General features: G+C 35.2%; 2 protein-coding genes across 3 annotated transcripts in view; one reads left to right on the plus strand and one right to left on the minus strand.

Moving 5' to 3' along the window:
* Nucleotides 1–6,398, minus strand: part of LOC105203844 (ELKS/Rab6-interacting/CAST family member 1) — an 85,138-nt gene extending 78,740 nt beyond the window's left edge. The window contains exon 1 of one of the 2 annotated variants that reach the window (XM_039450757.1): nt 3,114–6,398. In XM_039450757.1, the coding sequence (XP_039306691.1) occupies nt 3,114–3,902 (789 nt within the window). In that variant the 5' untranslated portion in view covers nt 3,903–6,398. The remainder of the gene's footprint in view (nt 1–3,113) is intronic. The other variant, XM_011172764.3, reaches the window with a different exon arrangement.
* A 3,427-nt stretch (nt 6,399–9,825) lies between these two features.
* On the plus strand, nt 9,826–19,694 carry LOC105203842 (beta-hexosaminidase subunit beta). The gene is made up of 7 exons (XM_026135815.2): nt 9,826–10,103; nt 12,140–12,365; nt 13,596–13,717; nt 15,699–16,071; nt 16,243–16,535; nt 16,679–16,941; nt 19,119–19,694. The coding sequence occupies exons 1-7, from the start codon at nt 9,921–9,923 to the stop codon at nt 19,294–19,296; spliced, it is 1,638 nt and encodes a 545-aa protein (XP_025991600.2). The 5' UTR covers nt 9,826–9,920; the 3' UTR covers nt 19,297–19,694.
* Nucleotides 19,695–22,535: the final 2,841 nt, after the last annotated feature.

Raw genomic sequence — 22,535 nt, forward strand, 5'->3', positions numbered from 1 at the left:
GTTAATTTTTGTAACGGGAACGAAAACTAAACTTTAATATTATTTGCCGGCAGCGTACCGTCATATAAGATTATTAACTGCGTGGACATCACCAGGATTATTTTACAGCCAGATCCCGCGCTTAATTAAAAGCCTTTTTTTAATAACGAAAGATTATAAATTTTAATTCAAATGAGTGTACAAACGTTTGAGTTCTAATATGAAAAAACTGTGGATAGTACACTCGGACAAATAATACGCTAATAATTATATGTAAAGTGCCCGTAAAATAAATACAACATATTAAAATCGAGATATTCAAATCATGGCTGAGGTAATTTTCGTAATACATTCTTTACAATTTTTCAAAAGAATTTTATAGGTGGTCTTGTCAGTCTTATTAAATTGACTGTCACTTTAATATTACGATATTAATATTCTGATTCCAGACCGAAAGGGTGCAGTTCGAAGAACTAGAAAATCTCATATGGAATATTATTTGTGCACTAAGATCCGTTATGATTATTTTTCGCCTTTTCTCGATTTTAAACGCGATATGCTACATTTATAAACTGTACCTTCATAATTTAAGGTGTCATAATTATTTTTATGAGCAGAGTGGCGAAACAAGAAGAGACATTTCTCTTGGCAGTATTCTTTATGGCAATGAAATGTTTTATTTCTTTAATTTTACCAAGGAGAATAGACCACTACCCAGCGATGTGAGCGCAAAGCGACTAGTCGCCGGTATAAAAACGTCGTAATTTACAGTATACCCGACTCGACTATGATTGCAAATTTTTTGCATGAGAGACTAGCATGTCGGAAGCAATGGGATTGATGTAAGCCCGACAGGCATTCGCATACGTACGTACGTTGCAAGAGAACGTATAGTAGCGCGCGTTTACTCAGACGAGGATAAACGGAGGCAGAGGAACGAATGTGGGCAGTCGGCCAGAGAAATAGCTCTCTTTGAGATTCTTCCGTTCGCGGGGGCAATGACTCATTCGACGTCGTCGCCGTGAACGCGACACGCGACGTGTAAAAACGGACGTACGCACACACGCAGACGCATCAATCGCGACACGGGGTCGCGCGTAAGCGCATCCGAGTACGGATTTAATTGTATGAGAAAAATGCAAATAAAGCGTCTGCAATACGCAGCACGTCGTTTTTATGCGTTTTTAACAAGGCCAAAAGGTACTTCTTTTTTTTCCTTATGGCTGCAAATTCACGAACACATGCGGTCACTAAACCGCAAAACAGATGGCAACAAGACGAAATGATGATTTAATTGAATGTTGGATGTGTTATTAAGTGAAAAAGATGTGTTATGGTATCCGTGACTTTTATATAAATGAGACTTTCGTAAATTCTCGCAAATATGTAATTATGTATTATAGAATGTAATTTTTATGTTAATTCATATAAATTTTCTATCAGCAATTATTATATATTGTTTTATTAAATTTTGCTGAAAATGTATTATAATATGATAAATTAACCTTCTCATTACTCATGATAAATTATTCAAATTCCAAACCAAATATTTTCATAATTAAAATACACGTTAATGTATTGATTACTTTGAATTGCGGAGATTGATATTATTTAAGGACTTGAATTAAAAAATAAGTGCAGATCCAAGTTCCAAAGTATCGTCATAAATATCGCTATGAGGAGCTTGCCGAAGCGTACGCAATTTAATTAATTAATCGACGTATCAAATGAGTCATTGTAAAATATCGTAAAGCAAAATAGATGCGAGAACAAATTACAGCGTGAGTGAAACTTGTTGCCGTGTCATGCCGATTATTATGAATGATTTACGCAACATTTGTGCGACAATGACATGCTGCACCCGCGCTGTCACAACGTTAATTGATACTGCATCTCACTGCAAATGCGCACATTGTGATAATGGACCAATTACCACAAAAGCTTCGAAGGACTATAGGTATGTACGTGATGTTCGTGAAATCGGCATAAAGGTGGCTCTCCCTTCGTGTTGCATTTTTAGCCAATCGATAATAAGATTCTGCAACAGTGTCGTTACCGCAGAATGAACTGTCGTTATCCTAGCTTGGCTAATTCGCCGAAAGAAGTCCAATAAGCGAAACGTTCAGTGATATCACAAAAGTACAAAGTAACGTGAGTGTCTTAATTAGTAGGCAATTTCTTTTACACGACATATTTAGTTACATTCATAAATTGAATGCGGCAGACATGTTTCTGCAAAAATAATGACTCGTCGCTCTCGTAAAAATGCCATTGTCCGTTAAAAAATTTTTTTATTAAAGAGTTGACCCATTTCCAGCTGACGCTACACGAACGCATTTTATGTATAATCTGTTCAAGTTGTTTCTATCTTTAAAGAGGATGTTGTTCCCAATTTAGTTATCCTGAATAATAGATTGCCTTTTTAAAAATATATCGCACTGGTAAATCCTTCTTGTAAAAAAATAAAACTCATGCCTGACTGAGACTACACAAAAACGCAGTATATTCGATAATATTTTCCGTTTTTATTCGTTTCGAGGAACATTCAATTCCTTTTTAAAGGCTTAACCCATTTTCGGCACTGCACAGACGTTTGTGCTTACGTATGGTAATCTTTTTGAGACCAGCCCGCTAAAGATAATTAGGCTGGCTAAAGATAATTAGGTCACACACATGTGTTAAAATATTTCGTAATGTACGCAGTCTCGCAATCGCGGACGAGGGTTAACGTCGGACACCCCCCCAGGTCACGTCCCGCGACCTGATTTCGAGAGGACGGCCTTCGCGCAAGGACGCGCGTGACGTGACAGCAGCAGCCACGACAATCTCGGCCAGGACGAGGTTCGGGCATTTCCGCAGCTTTTCAAGAACCATCACCTCTCGTATTTTAATTGGCGAAACGAGACGCTTCGATGATGCTATTATAAGCATACATCCCGCGCGCACACAGTGTGGCAGCTAGTATTCGTGTGGGACCAACGGAATCCGATAATCGAATCCTACGATGACGCGACCACAGACGCACACGGAGACGCGAGCGGCGCGCGGCACACGCGCTCGCAAGGCTAAACCGAGCATCGCGCGAATCGACCGGTCCAGAGGTGAGTGTAGAGACGGTGTAGTTGTCGACTGACCTGATTCTCCGAGTTGAGCATCTTGAGTTGTTCATTGATGAGGCTATACTTGGTGCTCTCCTCCTTGCGCAAGGCCCGTTCCTTCTTGAGTTCCGGACTCCAAAAGGTCTTGATACTGTGCATCGAGCTGCCCAACTTCTGATTCGTCAGCTCGAGTTCCTTCTTCAGGTTGCCGAGCTCGCGCTGCAGATCGTTGTTCTGGTGCTGGAGCTCACCGATGTAAATTCCGCCGTCGCGCAGCATGTGCGGATTCGGACTCTGACGCGCCGACCTGGAACCGTATAGCTCGTCCTCCAGGTAGAGTCCGCGATCGCGGCTACGTTCGCGACTCGGCTCGCGTATCGGCATGAATTCCCGATCATGATCGAGAACGCCAGCGGAGGCACGATCGAGGCTAGTGTAACGCGCTACCATGCCCGCCGAGCTGGACATGGCGGGTCTCGAGGCGCTTCTGGATCGGTGATGTACGCCCCCACCGCCCCCGGTCGACATACTCCTGCCCCTCTCCTCGAGCATCACGGGACTGCCGAGGTCCTCGTCGCGGGAGTAGTACGGGCTGCCCAGCTGATGGTGATGGTAGCCGTAGCCTAGGTGCTCCGGCGAATTGTTGCCACTACGTGTTCCCCGTTGCTTACGACCACCGAGCGGACTGCCACGACCGCTAGCATAACTTCGCGACGGGCTGCGATCAACGGTCGGCAGTTCGCCCACGCGACGACCGCTGCGTGGCGAACGTGTGCCACCACCGGGACCGATCACGCCACTGCTCGAGTAAGGGTCCCGTGACATTCTACGGGAAACCTCGGCGAATAGCCGTACCTCCTCCTCCTCCTCGTAGGCGCGGGAGAACGTCTTAGAGTCAGTGTCGTCAAAGTCTCGTCAACGTCGTCTCGTCGATGATGGTCGGTATTCCGTCGTCCTCCTCCTTCTTCTTTTCTTTCGCGATCGCTTGGTGCGATTAATGCGATCCACGCGTCTTTTTCTTTCTCTTCCTCTCTCTCTCTCTCTCTCTCTCTCTCTCTCTCTCCTCTCGTTCTTCGACAATGCTCGTTTCCCGATTTCCCAAGAGGCTTCTATATAATTCGGACTTGTAAATTTCCGTAGTGGCTTTGTCACGCCTCGCTGAGACAGTTCCCCTGTCTCTCGTCACCCTCGTCCGTCTTCACGCTCATATCAGCCCGATTGTTCGCAACGGGTGATTCGATCAACGAGCGTTTTCCCGTCCGTCCGGCCTATCCGAGCTTTCAGTTAGGGTAACAGCCGGAGGATAGAGGTGTGTTGCTTCACGCGCCGGAATCTCGACGATCGCCTTTCTTTAGGCGACTCGATCTTCGCTCCGTCCCCAACTTCGTGCTCCAGCATCCGGCTACGGCCGACGATACCTTTCCGATCTCCTTGCGCCTCCGCGATCTTCCACGCCAAATCGCGGACACGCCGTCGTTGTCGTGCCCCGATGGGATGCGCGCGAACGTTTCTACTCTACGTGCGATGGCGCGTTCGTGGACGACGTGCATTGACGTGATCGTTTCGGTCCTCGTTCTCTCTCGTACGCGAGAGACAAAAAGAGAGAGAGAGAGAGAGACGGTTGGCTACCGTGCGTGGTATCGTCGATCTCAACAAAAGTCGCCGGTTCGACGGTCCCTTCTCTGCCGGTCGATCGACCTCATCCTTGCATCGCGACGATGATCCTCCGCCCGATCGATCCTCTCTCCACCCACCGCCACTCCGCCACCGCCACCGCCACCGCCACCTCGCCTCCTCACCGAATACAATACTTCCGAGCTTCTGGCCGGCGTACTACTACTAGCGGATAGTACTACTACGCGCGTGGGTCACTTCGTACTCGGCGGCGGCGTACGGCGAGGTCACGACCCTCGTCGGCCCGAGAATCGATCTTTGACCTTCTTTCGGCGGCGTAGCCCATCGAGCGAGGGCGAATAGAGATCGAGGGGGGGAGAGAGAGAGAAAAAGAGGCAGTCGATTCCCTCTTCCTCCACCTTCCTGTCTCGCTGAGCGGCCGACACGACGCGAATGAACGAACGAACGAACGAATCCTCTCCCGTTCCCTCTTCCGGTCTCTCTCGCTCTCTCCCTCGGCCTCCGGTCGCGGCGTCGCGCTCCCATCCGGATCCAAGAACCGCCCTTTCGCGAGCCAGCCAAGTCGACGAACCGAGCCGGCGGCGGCCGCCGCGTTCCTTCCTCGCGGACCTCGCGTTCCACCCTCGTGTGCCGGCGCGGCGCGACGACGGCTCGCTCACTCGCCTGCGCGCACTCGCGCCTGCGTGAGTACGTGTGCGCGCGTACTACACGCGTGTGTCCCGCTTTCGTCGCGTGCGCTCCTTGTCGGCGCACTACACATACACACACGCGCACCCTCTCAATCTCGGGGGCTGGAGTAAGAGGAGAGGAGGAGAGGATATATATCTCTCCTCTCTTCACGCGTCGCACACCGTCGTTCCCGTTTCGCGAAACCAGCGCCTAAGGTTCCTCCTTATCGATCTCATTCTCTTGTCTCTTCTCTCTCTCTCTCTCTCTCTTTCTCCTTTCTTGCGGTCCCGTCGTCGTCTCGCCGTCCGCGCCTCGTGGACACGATGCTCGAAACGTCGTTCCGCCCGGCTTCCGGTGAGACACGACGGCAACGCGAAACGGACGGCGAATCAACCACCGGCCAACCGATCCAATCGACCAACCGCACTACACTATCCACCGTCCACTACCGGAGCACAACCACTTCCGTGCACTGATGCCGCTACCGCCGCCACCGCCGCCGCCGCTACCGCCACCGGCGTTTGCCGCCACCCTCGCGCACCCTTACCCACCCTCTCTATGTCTTTTCCCCGCTTGCTCTTTTCTCTCTACCCTCTCTCTACCCCTTCCCTATCTCTGTCCTCCTCGTTCGCGCAGTCGAACACGGGCTAGCCACTCCGCACGCGTACACTTGCACACACACACACACACAAACACACACCTACGTACACTTGCGATTGCGCAAGACCGTGATTACTCCCCCATTCGCCGGCGCGTAGACGTATGCATGTGTATGTATCAAAGACTACCACCGTCGTCGCGGAGGAGCGTCTCGGCGCGCGACGGATCCGCGCGCACTGAGAAAGTGCTCTCTAATGCCGGCTACGACCGAGCGAGAGAGGCCACCCTTTGGTACCACTACCATCGAGACCGCTACCATCGCTAACCACCACCACCACCATCGCCACCTCCACCTTTGCCGGCTCTTCCATCATTGGCGCTACCTTCGTGGAAGCGTCACTGCGAGTTACGTCCCTACCCCTCTACGTACGTCACTATAATCGTCGTACAAATACACGCACATGTATACACGCGTACACGTACACACGCGTTGGAGGGCGAAGGTAAAAGCATCGGCAGCGCCACCGATCGACGTCACCAACGTCATCGCGACGGCCACGACGCCGAGGCGTACCACCCTCGATTTTCCCCGTCAACCCCTTCACTATCCCAATCACATCCCCTCACCGTTGATCGTTCCCAACCACCCCTCCGGCGGCGCGACAAGCTCTATGGTGGACACCCCTCCTTCAGGGTGGCTCTTCAATGCGCAGTAGCACGCGCGGATCCATGTGTAGGCTAGAGTACAGGATACCATGCTCCACGCGTTGCCACTGAGTGGCAAACTTTAAAAAGAAAATTTTTGACCTTAAGAATTTTCGAACGCGCGTTCGTTTAAAGTGATAAGAAGCTTATACTAGAACATTAAAACAGTAGTATTTGAAAAATTGTTAAAATTATTTGTACTAATAAACTAGTAAAACCTTAAGATTTTATTAAAAATTTTATTTTATTTTATTTTATTTTATTTTAAAAGAATAACTATTACTTTTAAATAGAAACAGAAAAGACGTTTAATGACGAGTAGCAAAAGTTTATTTCTTAACCACTGGCACGCTGTATTTTAAATAATTGTCAAAAGATATTCTAATGTATTGTACTTGAATATCTTAACATTATTATTGTTGCTGATATTTTATTAAACTTACTTTATTAATTTACATCATTTTTATATTGATTTAAAAAAAATTTATTAATAATGTTAGTATCAGGAAAACATGTTCCAGAGAAGTCATAAAAGTTTGCAGATTTATTATAAAGTGATCTTTGACACGAGTTGTGTTATCGCTTGCAGCTGCAACCATTTTTAATAAAAATAGCTTTACGTAAGAGAGGTTACCAGTGCACAAGTCTGGGGCACCCCATATTCCAACCCTGAATGCACGTTCCGTTTGGATTTTCTTCTCCCTTCTCCCCCTGACGACCGTCGACCCAGCGTACGAGCGTCGCAATCAATGAAGCTACGATTCACCGAGCAGTAGCGTATCGTCATGAAATTGGATTAAGGCGGCTTCTCTGATGTAATAAAGTGGTACTAAGTGTACAACGGCGGTGCAAGTAGTTACCGTTTGAGAAAAAGATTTGCGATGTATCGAGCGGTGCGATTAACACGTACTCCTGATTGCGCGTTTAATCTGGCCTTACAATAATATTGCGCCAAACGCAAATGTAAATTTAGCTCATAAATTATGTAACACGTTCTAAAATATGCAATATTAAAATATACGATTTACAAAATCTTAATAAATAAAGATAGTTCCTTGATTTAAATGCGTTTGCAGAAATTTTAAAAATTTATGATTTTTTTTAATATTTTCTAAAAATTTCATCAATATAATTTTTATGTAATTCACAATTATAGATTTTTTTTATTTAACATGCATTTTTGCTTTTTAAGCAAAACTCAATGAGAAAAATTCAGAAACTAGTATGCTAAGTGCTGATGAGTTAGCTGATAAATAATTAGCTGCATTTGTTGAAAAAATCCCAGAATGATAAAGCACGTATGCATACAAATAACATATGTAATACAGGTCCGTGATGCTAATGACATGATTCTATAATTGCCATGCTTACCAAAGTGTTCTGTATAGTCCCGGATATACAACAAACGCAATTTTATATTACGTTTTACCTTGAACATAATTGCGTTTGTGATTATATATTATTATAGTGATTGCAAATTATGTTAGCCCACGAAGAAAACCCATTGATGCGATTGATAAAACAGATATAAATAAATATATGTGATATCGAGTTAAAGATTAGTCGTAATTTTTAAGATCTACTCTTTACATTGCTCTTACTTTATTTTATTTTGTTTTCAAACTCGATTGAACTAAGTCATCCGATTGACCTACATCTTCTAAATACAGAGGATTACGCGAAGAACGATTAATCAAGCAGGAAAAGGCGTGTTTTTGTGTAACGTTCGCTCGAGAGCGTATCGAAATGTGTTATTCGGAACGAATCGAAATGAATTTAGCCGTTATATATTTTCCGCTATGAGTTTCATGACGTTTAAATGGACAAATCATGGCAATTAGAATGAGCGGAAAAATATTATCGAGCTATCGATCACTACACCATAATAATTCACGATGCCGATGCCATAGCGAGAGACCATTGATCTTTGCACTCGACTGTTTGTAGCATTCTGGTAATGTTTTGATAATGATACAATTGCGATAATGCGATCTCGTGCCCGGCAAGATACGCGCGGCATCACTTGTAAATAATATATTGTCGATAAACTAGGGGATTTCTTTACGCATGTAACGCTTATCAAGAAAAGAACAGATATTAGTATATTTAAAGCTACGATAGAATTAATAGATAATGTAATGTTTTTCGCGCTCCTTAATTTTCTTTTAAACTATAATACAAAAAATAAATTATAAATTTCTAATAGACACGAGATAAAGTTAAAAATCTCTTTTAAGTAAAAAACACTCATTGTTATATCATATCTTTGATAAAAGTATTGTGAATCTGTCAACATGTGAAGATAATTAATTAAATAACGCCCCAAAACAATAATAAATTTGTAACAAAAAGATTAAACAATATAGATAAAACTCCAGATAAGAAATGTTTACATATTTGCGTTAAGTATTTAATATCATTTTGAAAGCAATTAAAAATATTTTTGTTGTTATAACAATAATCTTAGTAGGTTCTTCTTCTTGTTTAAAATTTAAAATAGAAAAGTTTTGACAAACTCTATATGATTTCTATTTGACCTGAAGATAGATTAAAATCTAGCAATCAAAAACAGAAGATATCAATTTCACGATTAATTTGCAAATGTGACTTTTTAATTATCCGATACTCACGAAGTCTATTTTATCTAATCTTATATCCTTCTTGCAATTATATTTATTTTTTTATGTATTATCTTTATACATCAACTAAAAATGACAAAAAATAATGGACAAGATATGTAAAATGGAGTCATCTGCTTTTTAACCGATTATTACGATCGCAAAATGAAAAATTTAACGCGAAAAATAAAAGTGTCATTAAACAAGTATGCATTTATATAATATATTAATAAAAAAGAAAATTAAATTCTATGATTCTTTTAATTCTTCTAATTTCTTCTCTTCTTTCAAAAAATAAAATATTAAAATTAGTTGTCTTGATTTTTTTTATGTCTATTAATTATACGTAGGATGTGATAAGACTTTTTGGATAAACGATTTAAGGATAAAACGGCAACTGTGACGGCCAGGAGGACTGGTTATTCTCACTTGACCGTGAAGCTCTCGGGGACCAAAGTGATAAAACTTAAGTGGCGCAGGCTAAGGTCGTTACCACTATCGTATATACGTGCGTTCTCCGGCATCCTGCGATCGTCAGTAGACGATGACCACTCGTTGGAGTCGCATCGTTCCTCGATCGTGCACCTAAATCGTTTCTTTTTAACTAAAAACAAATATGTGGAGCCGCGTTTGGATCGTTTTGGTTTTGGTGGCCGCCGTATCACAACAAATCTCTTCGTTGCATTCAAACGCGGGTCCATGGGTCCCAGCTACGAAAGGCGAACTGTGGCCTATGCCGAAAATGCGTATGGTCAAAGCAGACTTCTATTTATTGCGACCGTTAAACTTTGATTTCCGTGTAAGTATTCTTATCTGTGATTTCTCTTTCTTTATAAGTATCTTCTTCTTCATGAACTATGCCAAAATGTTAAATTCTTTTGACAGTCATTACTCTGATTCAGCAAATAAAATGTGATAAGTCTTTAAATCTTTGCTTTGATTTATTCATATTGAATTATTTAGACGAATTAATAAGTCATTGTACATAATTTTCATCACTTTCAATATTATCACAGCATTTTCTCAGTAATAAAATAATAAGACTTGCGTGCACACATGTACCGACTGTTTTAAGTTATTATTTTGTCAAATGTAAAAAAGCACAATATGCAATAAATTTGTATACAATATTTACTAACAATTTTTACTAACAATATATTTAATATTATATTTTTACGTATATTTCACATGTATTGAAATTAATTCGAACACACACACAATATATATATATATATATATATATATATATATATATATATATATATATATATATATAAGATTAAATTAGTATTAAAAATACTTTACATCTAAATGAAAAATAACAGTCTTAATTTACAATCGAATACCAAAAGCTTACATCATGCATATTTACTAGTTTTAATCAAATTATCAAAGAATTTATTGTTCTTTTTATTTATTTGACTTTACTTGGCTTAATTTATCTAAATCTCTTTATCTGAATCTGAATCTGTTTAAAAATTTTTACTGTATGACACATCACACTTAATTTATTTGCATTCTGTTATTGTTTGATATGTCACACTTTTATTTTTATTTTTCTTTATTTATATCTTTACCATCTTGACATTTCTTGTTATCTTATTTATTTAATTGATTTAAAATAATGTATAACGGACAGATACATATTAGATTTCGAACAGTAATCGCATTTTTTCTGCGGAATTTTGTGTTTATGTATCGAACTGGAATATATTCATATTCAAAGCTTCTCTACAGATTCTCAGTGTTTCCGGATGAGTGACGTTTAGACAATTCCGGTTAATTAACATATCAGTCATCTTTAGTAGTTTGTCATATACATTTTCAGGGGAAATATTTCATCTCCTCTGACATTACACGTTGCAATTGAAGGATGCCACCTCGAATTTAGCAACTCGCTAATGACTTAACCGTTGTTGAACTGAGATAATTCTAAAGAGAATCGTAACATTCGCCTTTTATTTAATTTATGAATTTATTCACAATTAATTTTGAACGTGTTTATAATTTAATTTGCGCTTTAATAATTGTGCTATACTCTGATTAGCCCTAATTTTCATACTATTTGAACTTTGAAAGTTCATTGTTTTATTATTTTTGTGATTACGTATATACTATACAGAAAAGACAATTTTGCTGAAATGAAGATCTAAAAATAATTAAGGGTAAACTATTAAAAAATTTATATTGGACGTTTAAACTAATTGCTGAACTGTCAAAATTTTTTGTATCATCATGCTTGAAACTCTTACATAATTATTTTGATAATCCGACATAAAATTAATTTCTGATTTGTATTCAACTAAATTTTTAGATGTTACAGTGAAATTGTTCTTTCCGTATAAATATATTATAACAAATATATCAATTTATATTAATATTTTAATGAATATATTAATTCTTTATATTGAAATATTTTTGTAATATAGAAAATTGTTTACAATTTTTTATATTACAGCTTTGCAAAAAATTTATTCAAAATTAATTTTCTTAAAATATACAATATTATATCTCAATTTCTATAACAATTTCTTTACCTTTTTAATTACTAGTTCTTTAAAACCGGTATTCATAGTCATAAATAATTTTCAATCTTTGATTAAAAGCGTAATTAATTACAGATTCACTCATACATTTATTTTTTCTTTCAATCAAGATTGAAAATTATTTACAATTATGAATACCGGCTCTAAAGTAAATTAAAATTTATTTGTAGTAAGAAATAAATTATCTTAATTTAGGCACGGTGGATTGTTATATATTTTTTTGAATTTTATTAAAATGTGAACTGGGTTTTATATTATTTAAAATAATTTAAAATTGTTATGTTCAAAGGTGAACGGCGAGACATGCGATATCGTGACCGAAGCGATAGAACGGTATACGAGAATTATTTTGACGGAAGCTAGGATAGCAAGGTTAGTCACGGAAGGGCAACCAAGAACATCCGTCCGAGACGATCCTCACTTTAAAGGCATTCTTGAGGCCCTAAGCATCCGTTTTTTGCAACCATGTGAACAGGACGGAGAACATTGGCCACATTTGTACATGAATGAAACTTGTAAGTTTATATGAAATTAAATTCAATTTTTGTAATTTGTTCACTTCTGTAAGCATATTTCAAATAACTGAAAATGATTAAAAAAAAAATAGTAAGTTTAGTTGGCTATTTGCGCACCTTTGCATTTAATTTAAATTTACTTTTAGATTAAAACAGATATATTTAATTTAATTAGATTTAAACAGATATATAACAACTTTTTCTATCTAATTAATTAGCTGATGGCATAAAACCTTCAACTCATTTTATAAATTTATGATAACGCATCCTAATGCGTGTTTTGTGTGCAGTTACTCTCTTTGTCTGTGCATTTGCAAAGTAATAGGTAGTGCACTAACAAATTAATTGAATGATACCAGTCAGCAGCAGCTCATTCGTAACCCCGACCTAACATTTGACGATTTGCGTCGATAACGGGCTTGCGTGCGCATAAATTGGATTTTTGTAGTCCTTAATGACATCTCTCCTTATCAGAAATAGCAAAAAAGCTAGTTTAAAATCGATTTGATGATTCGGACAAATTTTATTAAATAATATGTGTAATAATTTAATATATCATAAATAATAAAAATAAAAAATATTATTAAGTTGTAAGACATAAATTTATCCATTGATAGTGAAGACAAATGATAGATTTATCTTTCCCAATTAATTAATTCCACTATATACAATTATATTTTTATATATATAAAAAAGATAATTTTTTAAATAAATCTTTTGCAATAGAAAACAGTCCTGCATACGTGGGAAGAATTAAAATATATTTATTATAAATAAATAATATATCTGATTTTTAAAAGTTACTAAATAAATAAACAAATAAATTTGTAGAAAATATAATCAATATTTTTTTCAATTTAGTCTTCATTATATAGTTATGTTCAGAATCTTTGAAACGATCAATCAATTTATAACTGATCGCAGAGGAAATTACAATTAATTTAGTCCAATTAAACCAAGGAGATTTCGCGGCGCGGAATGACGAATGCAGACCGAACACGCGCAAGACTTTTGAGCGAGTTAAGCAATGCACCATCAGCGAAATTGAAACGAAGGCAAACAATAAGACAACTTTGATCTGCTTCCTAGTTTCTTATCTCTTAAAACTAAATGCCATAAGGTCGTGACCACTGATTAGCAAGCTAAATTATATGATTTTATCCGTGCTCGTCTTCCTCGAACAAGTCGATTTAGCACGACGCTTGACATCGCGGTACACGCCTTTTGCAGATAAGCTTGAGATAAACGAGACTTCATCGGTCGCCGTCCTATGGGCCGAATCCGTGTGGGGAATCCTTCGTGGTCTCGAGACTTTTTCGCAGATACTAGCACCGTCTGGCGATAGCCCGAGTGTAAGTATTTGAATATTTATATATCTTTTTTAGCTTAAATAATGGATCTTTTATGCAAAATTATATGCAAAAGAATAAATCGCGAAATGACAGGCCGCTGATACTGACATATCACTTTCTTTTTTAATTATATTTCTTAAACAAAAACTGAAAATAAAACTTTGGAAACATAAATATAAACTAGAAAGTGTCTTCAATCAAGTGGTGTAACAGTTTTTATAACATTGTTATTTGCAATAATTAAATTTTTTGTAAGCAGAAATGGGTGTCTGGCAAAATAAACTTTAAAACCAATATAGTATGCAGTAATGCTACATATTCCTATTTTTTTTTTAATATTAATTATTTATACAAAATACAAGTTGATGCATATTAGGATTCTTACACCAAAAAAAAATATTTGTAAATCAACAGCATAAATCTAATTGGAAATATTTATGAAACAAAAAATTGAGTAAAGACAATAACAAATATATGTTGAATGAATAAAATTTAGTTGAATCAACTTATATATATATATATATATATATATATATATATATATATATATATATATATATATATATATATATATTTGTGACAGTCCGTAAATCAACGTTTAATTGAATCAAATTACATTTTAATTTGTATTATAGCATTTTTTTCAATGTAAAAGCCTTTTATTTCAATATAAAATGGTTCTTTTTTTGTAGATTATAAAAATATTTCGTCCCAGTAGACCTATTCTGTAACTTTTAACAATAGTTCAGTATCGTTATAGTATCATTGTGCAACTCTTTTATCATATGATATTCACACAACAATACTGTAACGATACTGAAGTGTCGTTAAAAATTACAAAATAGACCTACAAGATTTTTTAAAATCTGGGAAAGAATCGCGAAAAATTTTTTAGTGATGAAATAAAAAAGAACTAAATATAGTTTTGACATCATTTACGATTGACAAACTTTTTGCGCATGAAAATTATAATTTACGTCAATGTCGACGTCAAAGCTGTTATCAATAGAAATAAAAAATAAACGCATTTTTTTCACATATTTATATGCTATTATAAAAATAAATCTACAAAATTATATTCAATAAAAAATTAAAAAGTAGGAGTAAGTTAATTTAAATAAAGTAGTGTAAATAAGTAGTTAATTTACTCTATTCCATGCTTTTTCATATTTTGCTGAAACTAGATAAATCAAGAATGTTTGCTATTTTACAAAATAGGTCACGGTCTACACAAGTTTGCAAAATCTTGTTTTATTCAGTTCCACAAGATGCAAGATGTAATGCGACAATATATAAAAATTATATCAGGTTGCTTACTTAATAAATGTCATAAATATGTGTCCTTTATCTTAGATGGTTTTACTATCTTTATAATCTATCTAATCGACAAGTGTGATACCTTACGCCCCCGTTTTTATGTTTAAAACAGTATTATGAAAAAAATAAGAAAAAGGAAAGTATAAATAAAACAATTTTAGAAAACTGCGTGTAAAATGATGTAATATTATTAATAATATATTTATTATTTAATCTACATAGATTTAAAAAAAAATTTGTGCAAATTTTGTTTCTACTTTTGAAGAATTTGTTTTCAGTAGATTTTATTTTATATATATATATTACATAAGCCATGAATATACTATATAAATTTTTACTTCTTTTGTTATCTAAATAGATAACATTTTTATCAGTATTAATAAAGTGCAATGTTTAGATTCCAAGAAATAAGAAGGTATCGTATTAAAAAACCTATATAGATATTTGTAAAAATAATATTTCTTTCGTATTTTTATTTTCTTGTGAGAAACATCTATAACTTCTTTTAGCCTTAACTGTGTAAGTGAAACTTATCTACAGTAAAGCAACTTTCAAAAAGTGTAGATTTTATGTATAATTAATAGTTTCCGTATAATTTTGCTGTACCGATATTATGATCTTTAATCTAAACGTCTGAATCAACGTTGAATCACGCACGTTACAGTTGAAAGTAAAATGCCAGACCATCCTGGACGAACCAAAACTGCCACATCGCGGTCTCCTGCTCGATACCTCTCGTCATTATCTACCCCTATCTGACATACTGTTGACACTGGACGCAATGTCGTACAACAAGCTAAACGTCCTTCATTGGCACATCGTCGACGACAACAGTTTCCCGTATCAGAGCACCAGGTATCCCGACCTGTCTGCCAAAGGCGCTTACCATCCCTTGATGATCTACACGCCTAATGACGTACAGAAAGTTGTCGACTACGCGAGATTACGAGGGATTCGTGTGATGCCCGAGTTCGACACACCTGGTCACACTAGATCATGGGGTATAGCCTATCCGGAATTACTGACGACGTGTTACGGTAAATGAAGAAAATATAATTTATTAGTCAGTCGTAACGTTCTAACAAAAATCCAAGTGTTCAGAGATGAATAATAATTTTGAAAGATTCAACGTAGACCTATTTTTATCTACGTTGCTTATTAAAATTTCTTTAGCAATGTACATTAGCCCCCATTTGTATATCCGTTAGATTCTTCCGGAAAACCGAACGGTAAACTAGGTCCGATGAACCCAACAAACCCATCGCTCTACGACTTCGTGCGGAATTTGTTCTCCGAAATCGTGCAAGTATTCCCGGATCAATATCTCCACCTCGGTGGCGACGAAGTACCCTTCGATTGCTGGGCCAGCAATCCGAGAATTGTCGAATACATGAAGGAGCACAATATGTCTAATAGATATGAACTGCTCGAGAACGAATATATAGCCAAAGTACTTGCGATCAGCAGTTCGCTGGAAGCCAACACTATTGTATGGCAAGAGGTGAATTTTATTTTTTTAAAAAACTTGATAATTAAAATAATAGACATCTCCGCGATATGATTATTATTACATGAGATATAAATAGTATCGCTTGTTATTACAAGACATTACGTTAATATGTACGTACGATGCACGGTTTATAGGTTTTCGATAATGGAGTTGAGGTGCCCGCGAGCACCGTAGTTCACGTTTGGAAACTACCATTTTGGCAAAAGGAGCTAGAGAGAGCAACGATGGCAGGACACCCGGTCTTGCTGTCATCCTGCTGGTATCTGGACCACATTGCCGGTGGTGGAGACTGGGAGAAGTATTACAATTGTGATCCTTTTGATTTTGCTAATGCATTTAATGCCACACATCTGATGCTCGGCGGTGAAACCTGCATGTGGGCAGAGTTCGTCGACAAGTAAGTTAATCCCTTTTCTTTCCTCATTTGACACAGCATTTGTTCAAATTTAGTAAAAGAATTCCTTGAGAATTCTTGGATTTTCTAGGAATTTTATTCAAAATTCCAAGTAAGATTAAAAACTTTTTAACGTAGTTTTGAAATAAATTTATTTTATTATACGCTTTTAATCTTCCTCATACAATCATAAAGAAAAGCTGTTTAAGTTTGGATTATCAAATTTGAGAAATTACTAAAAAGAACCCAGTAAGCAAGAAATATTAAAGTAACTCATAAAAATGTTGATTTTATATGTATTCTTTTTAACGTTTTTTTTTTAATAATATTGTATAAACAACAACATATAGTTAGAGAGAAAATGAAAAAACAACTTATAAGGATAAAATCTGGTAAAAGAGCAATCACATTTGATAAAAAGTTAGGGAGAAATCGAATAATATAAAATATTGATAGAGTGCTTGAGAGAAATAGAGAAAGAAACAAGAAAAATAAAAAGAGATGGAAGTTGGAAAAAGAATTGTATTTTCATAGGAATAGAATGTCGGTAGTATAGAAGTTAAAAATCTTTAGAAAAGGGAGGAAGAACACGAGAAATTGAACACTAATGAAAAAAAATATATAGAAATCCAGAAAACAAATACAATAATATAATAAAATCAAAATTTCTACATATGAGAAAAAGTATAAGGGATTATGCAGAACAGAAATTCCAGAATATTTAAAGAAACATTGTCAAAGATTTTCAAAATATTACAGCAAAATTTAGATGCGGTAACAAAGAACTAAGTAATATATTTTGGTGTAAACAGAAAGAAAATAATTATTATGTAGGTTGTCATAACAAAATCGAAACGTTAAGATCATTTAGCAAAATTGTATAACAGAAATAAGTATCAATACAAGTACATAAATAAATATTTATCTATCATTCAATCTATCTATTGCATAAACATGCAAAAAGGTTATTTAATACATCTTCAAAACATTGTTGAAACATTTTGAAAACATTATCTCTATGTCATGATCGAAATTCATATTGATGTTATATACGATTAAATACGATATATTTGCAAACATTATATGTTGGTGAACATCATTGTAATAATATGATATAAATAATTTTCTGCTTACTGGGAAACAATATGAACTATTATAAATACCGTATAACTCTGCAATACACACATCTAACTTATTGAAAGTAAAAAGTTGATTAAACACACACAACACCGATTCAGATCGACGTATTTTCTTTTATTGTTACTAACTTTTTAAAATAACTTGCGTGTTATACGGGAAAATAATATAAAATAATATAATACGTATATAAATGTTATATTTATGTCATGTTTGCTAATCGATTGGTATTTTACATTATCAATAAAAAAAAGATCAAAAATAATTTTGTAAAAAAAAAATAAAATTTAAACTTAAAAGTAAAATTAAACAAAATTTTTTAAGTACTAATAAAATTCTATGAAAATCCATGACTTTCAAGTTCAAAAAAGTTCCCTAAAAATTCTCGATTTTTTTCAGTATTTTCCCAGTTGTAAGTACCATCCTTGAAAATAATTTTCAGTGTTGTGTCTAAATAATTTAAAATTATCTAGAGGGAAATATATAATTATATATTCAAATAAATATATCATTAAATATTTAAAGGGAATATATAAAGACTCATTATATATTCACATTGTAATAACTGACAAAGTTTCTTGTGAAATTTTTTAAACTATTTATAGTTTTGGAGCAATTTTTATATTGTGTGCTATTTTCTAATCTATGCAATCTATTATAAATACAAAAGAATTCTCTCGTTCAGATTACTGATAATTTAAAGCTAAAGACAATACTATATACTCGTTGTTGTCACATTAACTTAGAACCAAGATAATTTGAAAAAGCTAATACTTCCTTAATCTACGATAAAGATGAAGATAGCATACATTATGATAATCTAAAGATAAAGATAAAATAAAGTCATTTCATCTAAATAATTATCTAGATATTTATATATAGATACTGACAAACACTGATAATTTCAAACACTCATAGCTTTTTCTTGGAAAAATATATCAAAGAATAAAAATACTATGCAAACGATTATTTTTTCTGGTAAAGAAACGATTACGAGGTATGCGTCAAGTGTTCTCGTTGAGAGAGCCACCGTTTATTTTCAGAAATAACGTGCATCCGAGGATCTGGCCACGTGCAAGCGCAGCGGCCGAACGCCTGTGGAGCTTCAACAAGCAAGATAACAATATTGCCGCTCAGCGCCTGGAAGAGCACGCTTGTCGTATGAACAGACGCGGCATTCCCGCCCAGCCGCCGAATGGAGCAGGATTCTGTGTGACATAGCTGGTTCCCCGTTGACACCAATGCTCTGTTTGATCTACGCAATATTTACGCTTACACAGCGAACCCACGAGAAATATGATCTTTCGTTTTGCGCACTCATTCATCGCTATCGTATAAGCACGTATGTGTGTGTGTAACAATAAATGTAGTTCGAGTAATATGAGAATCTGTATTTTTGTTTAAATGATATCAAATTGTGCACAAATCTTTCTCCAGCAACGACATGCGACAGTTCCCAACACATTCATTAATAACTGTTATCAAAAGAGAAAGTTATAATAATGATATAAATTAAATATTTTCCTTTTAGCTTTAAAAATTGTAATTAAAATCAAAACCATAATTGTAATATTATAATTATAAACACATAATAAACACATAATAAACGTTTTTAAATACAAATTACATTTATGGAATATTATTTCCTGTGTATTTATGTAATATTATTTCATATATTTTTACGTGTAAAGTAAGATTTGTTTTGATTATTTAATCTTGGAAATAATAGGCTATTGAAATACTTAAACCTCATCTGCATGTATGTATGTCGCGATTGCGTTACATCTATCACTATTCTTCTCTAACAATGTCAAAATCGTGATATATTCTTGAATGTAGATATTGCGACAAAGATACAGCACTGCTTTTGTTAGCAGCTTTTCAGTCGAGCTCGTGAACCATTGCTGGAATGCACCGACCGATGTGCATCGAGAGTATTGTTAAATGTGGACATGCGGTGACAGTCGCATTCCCTGTAGAAGGAATCCCTTTGTCAAGAATTGAAACAGTTGCAACGAAATTGATTTCCGTTGGCGGTTAAAGTCAATTTAGACCGAATACTTTTTATCAGTGCTAAAGCAAATGCTCTGTTCATTAAGTAATTGAACCCAATACATTTCCAAATGTTGCATAAATAATTGTTCAAATGATATAATGTGATTAAACAATTTATGTAAATTATACTGTGTGATAAATTTGAACTCTTTTTTTCAAACCACAAACAAGATAAGTGATTCTTATAGATTTATTGTCAATGAAAACAAATCTGCAAACAAAATTACTGTATTACATCACATATTTGAGAAAAGTGGACTTTATAGTAAGTTACCAACAATGACAATTTTGAACTAAAATAGCTAAAAAATGTGATGTGATAGAGCAATTTTATTTACAGATTTGTTCCCAACAATCTAAAACCTATAAAATTCACATATTGTATTAACTGTTTTATGCAAATTAAAATTTATAATAATAAAAAAAAAAAGGAAAAATTATCAGCTTACATAATTTAAACGTATATTAGTAACATTACGTAATTTACATGCATATAACATTATCTTGGATCTCCGATAATAAACACATTGTCAAAATTGTCAAATATAATTTATTTGAACAACGATTGTTTAAACAATAGAATAAAAATTTTGATTTTAATAATTTTCCTTGAAATATGACGTGATAGAACAATTTTATTAGCGAATACGATTTCACTGACAAAATATCTATAAGAATTATTTTGTCTGAATTGTTTTCTAAAATTTATCGCACAGTATTATTGTTTAGTCAATTTATTTTTAATATTCATTTCTCTTAATTAAATAAAATAAATAAAAATTTTTATTTATCTTATACTTTAATTTTAATAACTTTTGTTATAAATTTTGAATAAAATTAGAAATCGCTATATTTCATGCAAATGTTATATTTAATATCAAATATCTTTTGATTAATAGTCTGTTCGAAAATGGATTTGGTTATTATTTGTAAAAATAATGCAGTTGGCAGAAATGAAAATTTCTAGCGTTGCGTTTTGTTTTTTCCACCAGTAAAACCAGTAGACAATCCCAAATAGTTCAAAACGTCGTTCGAAATAAAAGTTTCCAGGTTTAAAATTGCGGATATTTCAATGTTACCGCAAGCTTATAGTGCTGTTTAACACTGCAGAAATCTTTTTCTAACTTCTGTACAATATTACAATGTTTCTACGTAAGGTTTATGCAATGTTTTTTTAGTTAATCTTTCAATGCTGGTTATGATACTAATCTTCACTTTTTATAACAAATGTTACATTAATTATTAATATTATTAAAATATGGATATTTTAATTTTAAATTCTTTCTCTCTTCTTTTCTTCTCTGCAGTTTCAACTTTCCTTCCGTATTTAAAAATTTCTTTCTTCTTTATCCTTTTATTTTTCATTATTTTATTTCTTTCCTTTCTTATTTAACTTTTAATTTTTTAATTACTCAACCCTGCAAATGAATCACGAGAGTTTGTAATAACGGTGCGATGCAAAAAAATCTCCCTGAAAGTCGTTGATCAAGAGACGCGATAGTCTCGCACGGTCCCGTAAGATAGGTGACCCGCCGCGCGCCACTCTGTCTGGGCCGGCTTCCCCACTCTCCTCGGTCATTCAACTTGCTCGAGGCGCACATGTGCTCCGTCGGCCACGTGCGCCTCGCGCAAGTTGAATGACCGCGTAGAGTGGGGAGGTCGGCCCAGCATTTACGAGACCGCATGAGACTACCGCCGCTACCGCGTGTTACCGAGTCTCTTGATCAACGATTTTTATAGAGATCTTCTTGTATCGCGTTACAAACTCTCGTAACTCATTTGCAGGATTAAGTAATTAAAAAAATTAAAAGTTAAATAATAAAGGTAATAACTTTTAATTTAATTAATTTTAAATGATTTAATTTTTAACTTTAACTAGTTATGTTTGAAACACATGAACCACTTTAATTCATTAACTTTCTACCAAAGTTAAAAATTATTTGTATAAAAAAAATTGTAAAAGAAAAAATTTTAAAAGAAGAAAAAACAAAGAAAAGAAAAAAAGTGTTTAAAATGAAAAATGAAAGAGAAAGAAAGTAGAAAATCAAATATACACAAAAGAATAATATACATTTTTAATAATCACTGGATTAAGTGTAATATTTGGAAATTTTGATATAGGAATACAAATTTATTTAATAAAATATTAGTTTCTTTTTTGTCTTTCCAGAAAAATTACATGTAATAAGCAAATAGATATTATAAAACGTTGGATATAAAAAAGAAAAGAAATAAAATAATAAAAAATAAAAGAAAAAAAGAAGTTCTTATATATGGAAAAAAGATGAAGATGAAGAGAAGAAAAGTAAAAGAGAAGGGAAAGAGTTTAAAATTAAAAAAATCCATATATTAATAACATTAATAACATTAATATAACATTTGTTATAAAAAGTAAAAGTTAGAAT

Source organism: Solenopsis invicta, chromosome 6, assembly GCF_016802725.1.
Source record: "Solenopsis invicta isolate M01_SB chromosome 6, UNIL_Sinv_3.0, whole genome shotgun sequence".
In the NCBI taxonomy this organism is placed as follows: domain Eukaryota; kingdom Metazoa; phylum Arthropoda; class Insecta; order Hymenoptera; family Formicidae; genus Solenopsis; species Solenopsis invicta.

Coding starts and splice junctions, on each gene's coding strand:
- LOC105203842 (XM_026135815.2), top strand. CDS start 9,921: ATGTGGAGCCGCGTTTGGATCGTTTTGGTTTTGGTGGCCGCCGTATCA. Junction 13,718..15,698: donor CGTCTGGCGATAGCCCGAGT/GTAAGTATTTGA, acceptor CGCACGTTACAG/TTGAAAGTAAAATGCCAGAC. Junction 16,942..19,118: donor TGGGCAGAGTTCGTCGACAA/GTAAGTTAATCC, acceptor GTTTATTTTCAG/AAATAACGTGCATCCGAGGA.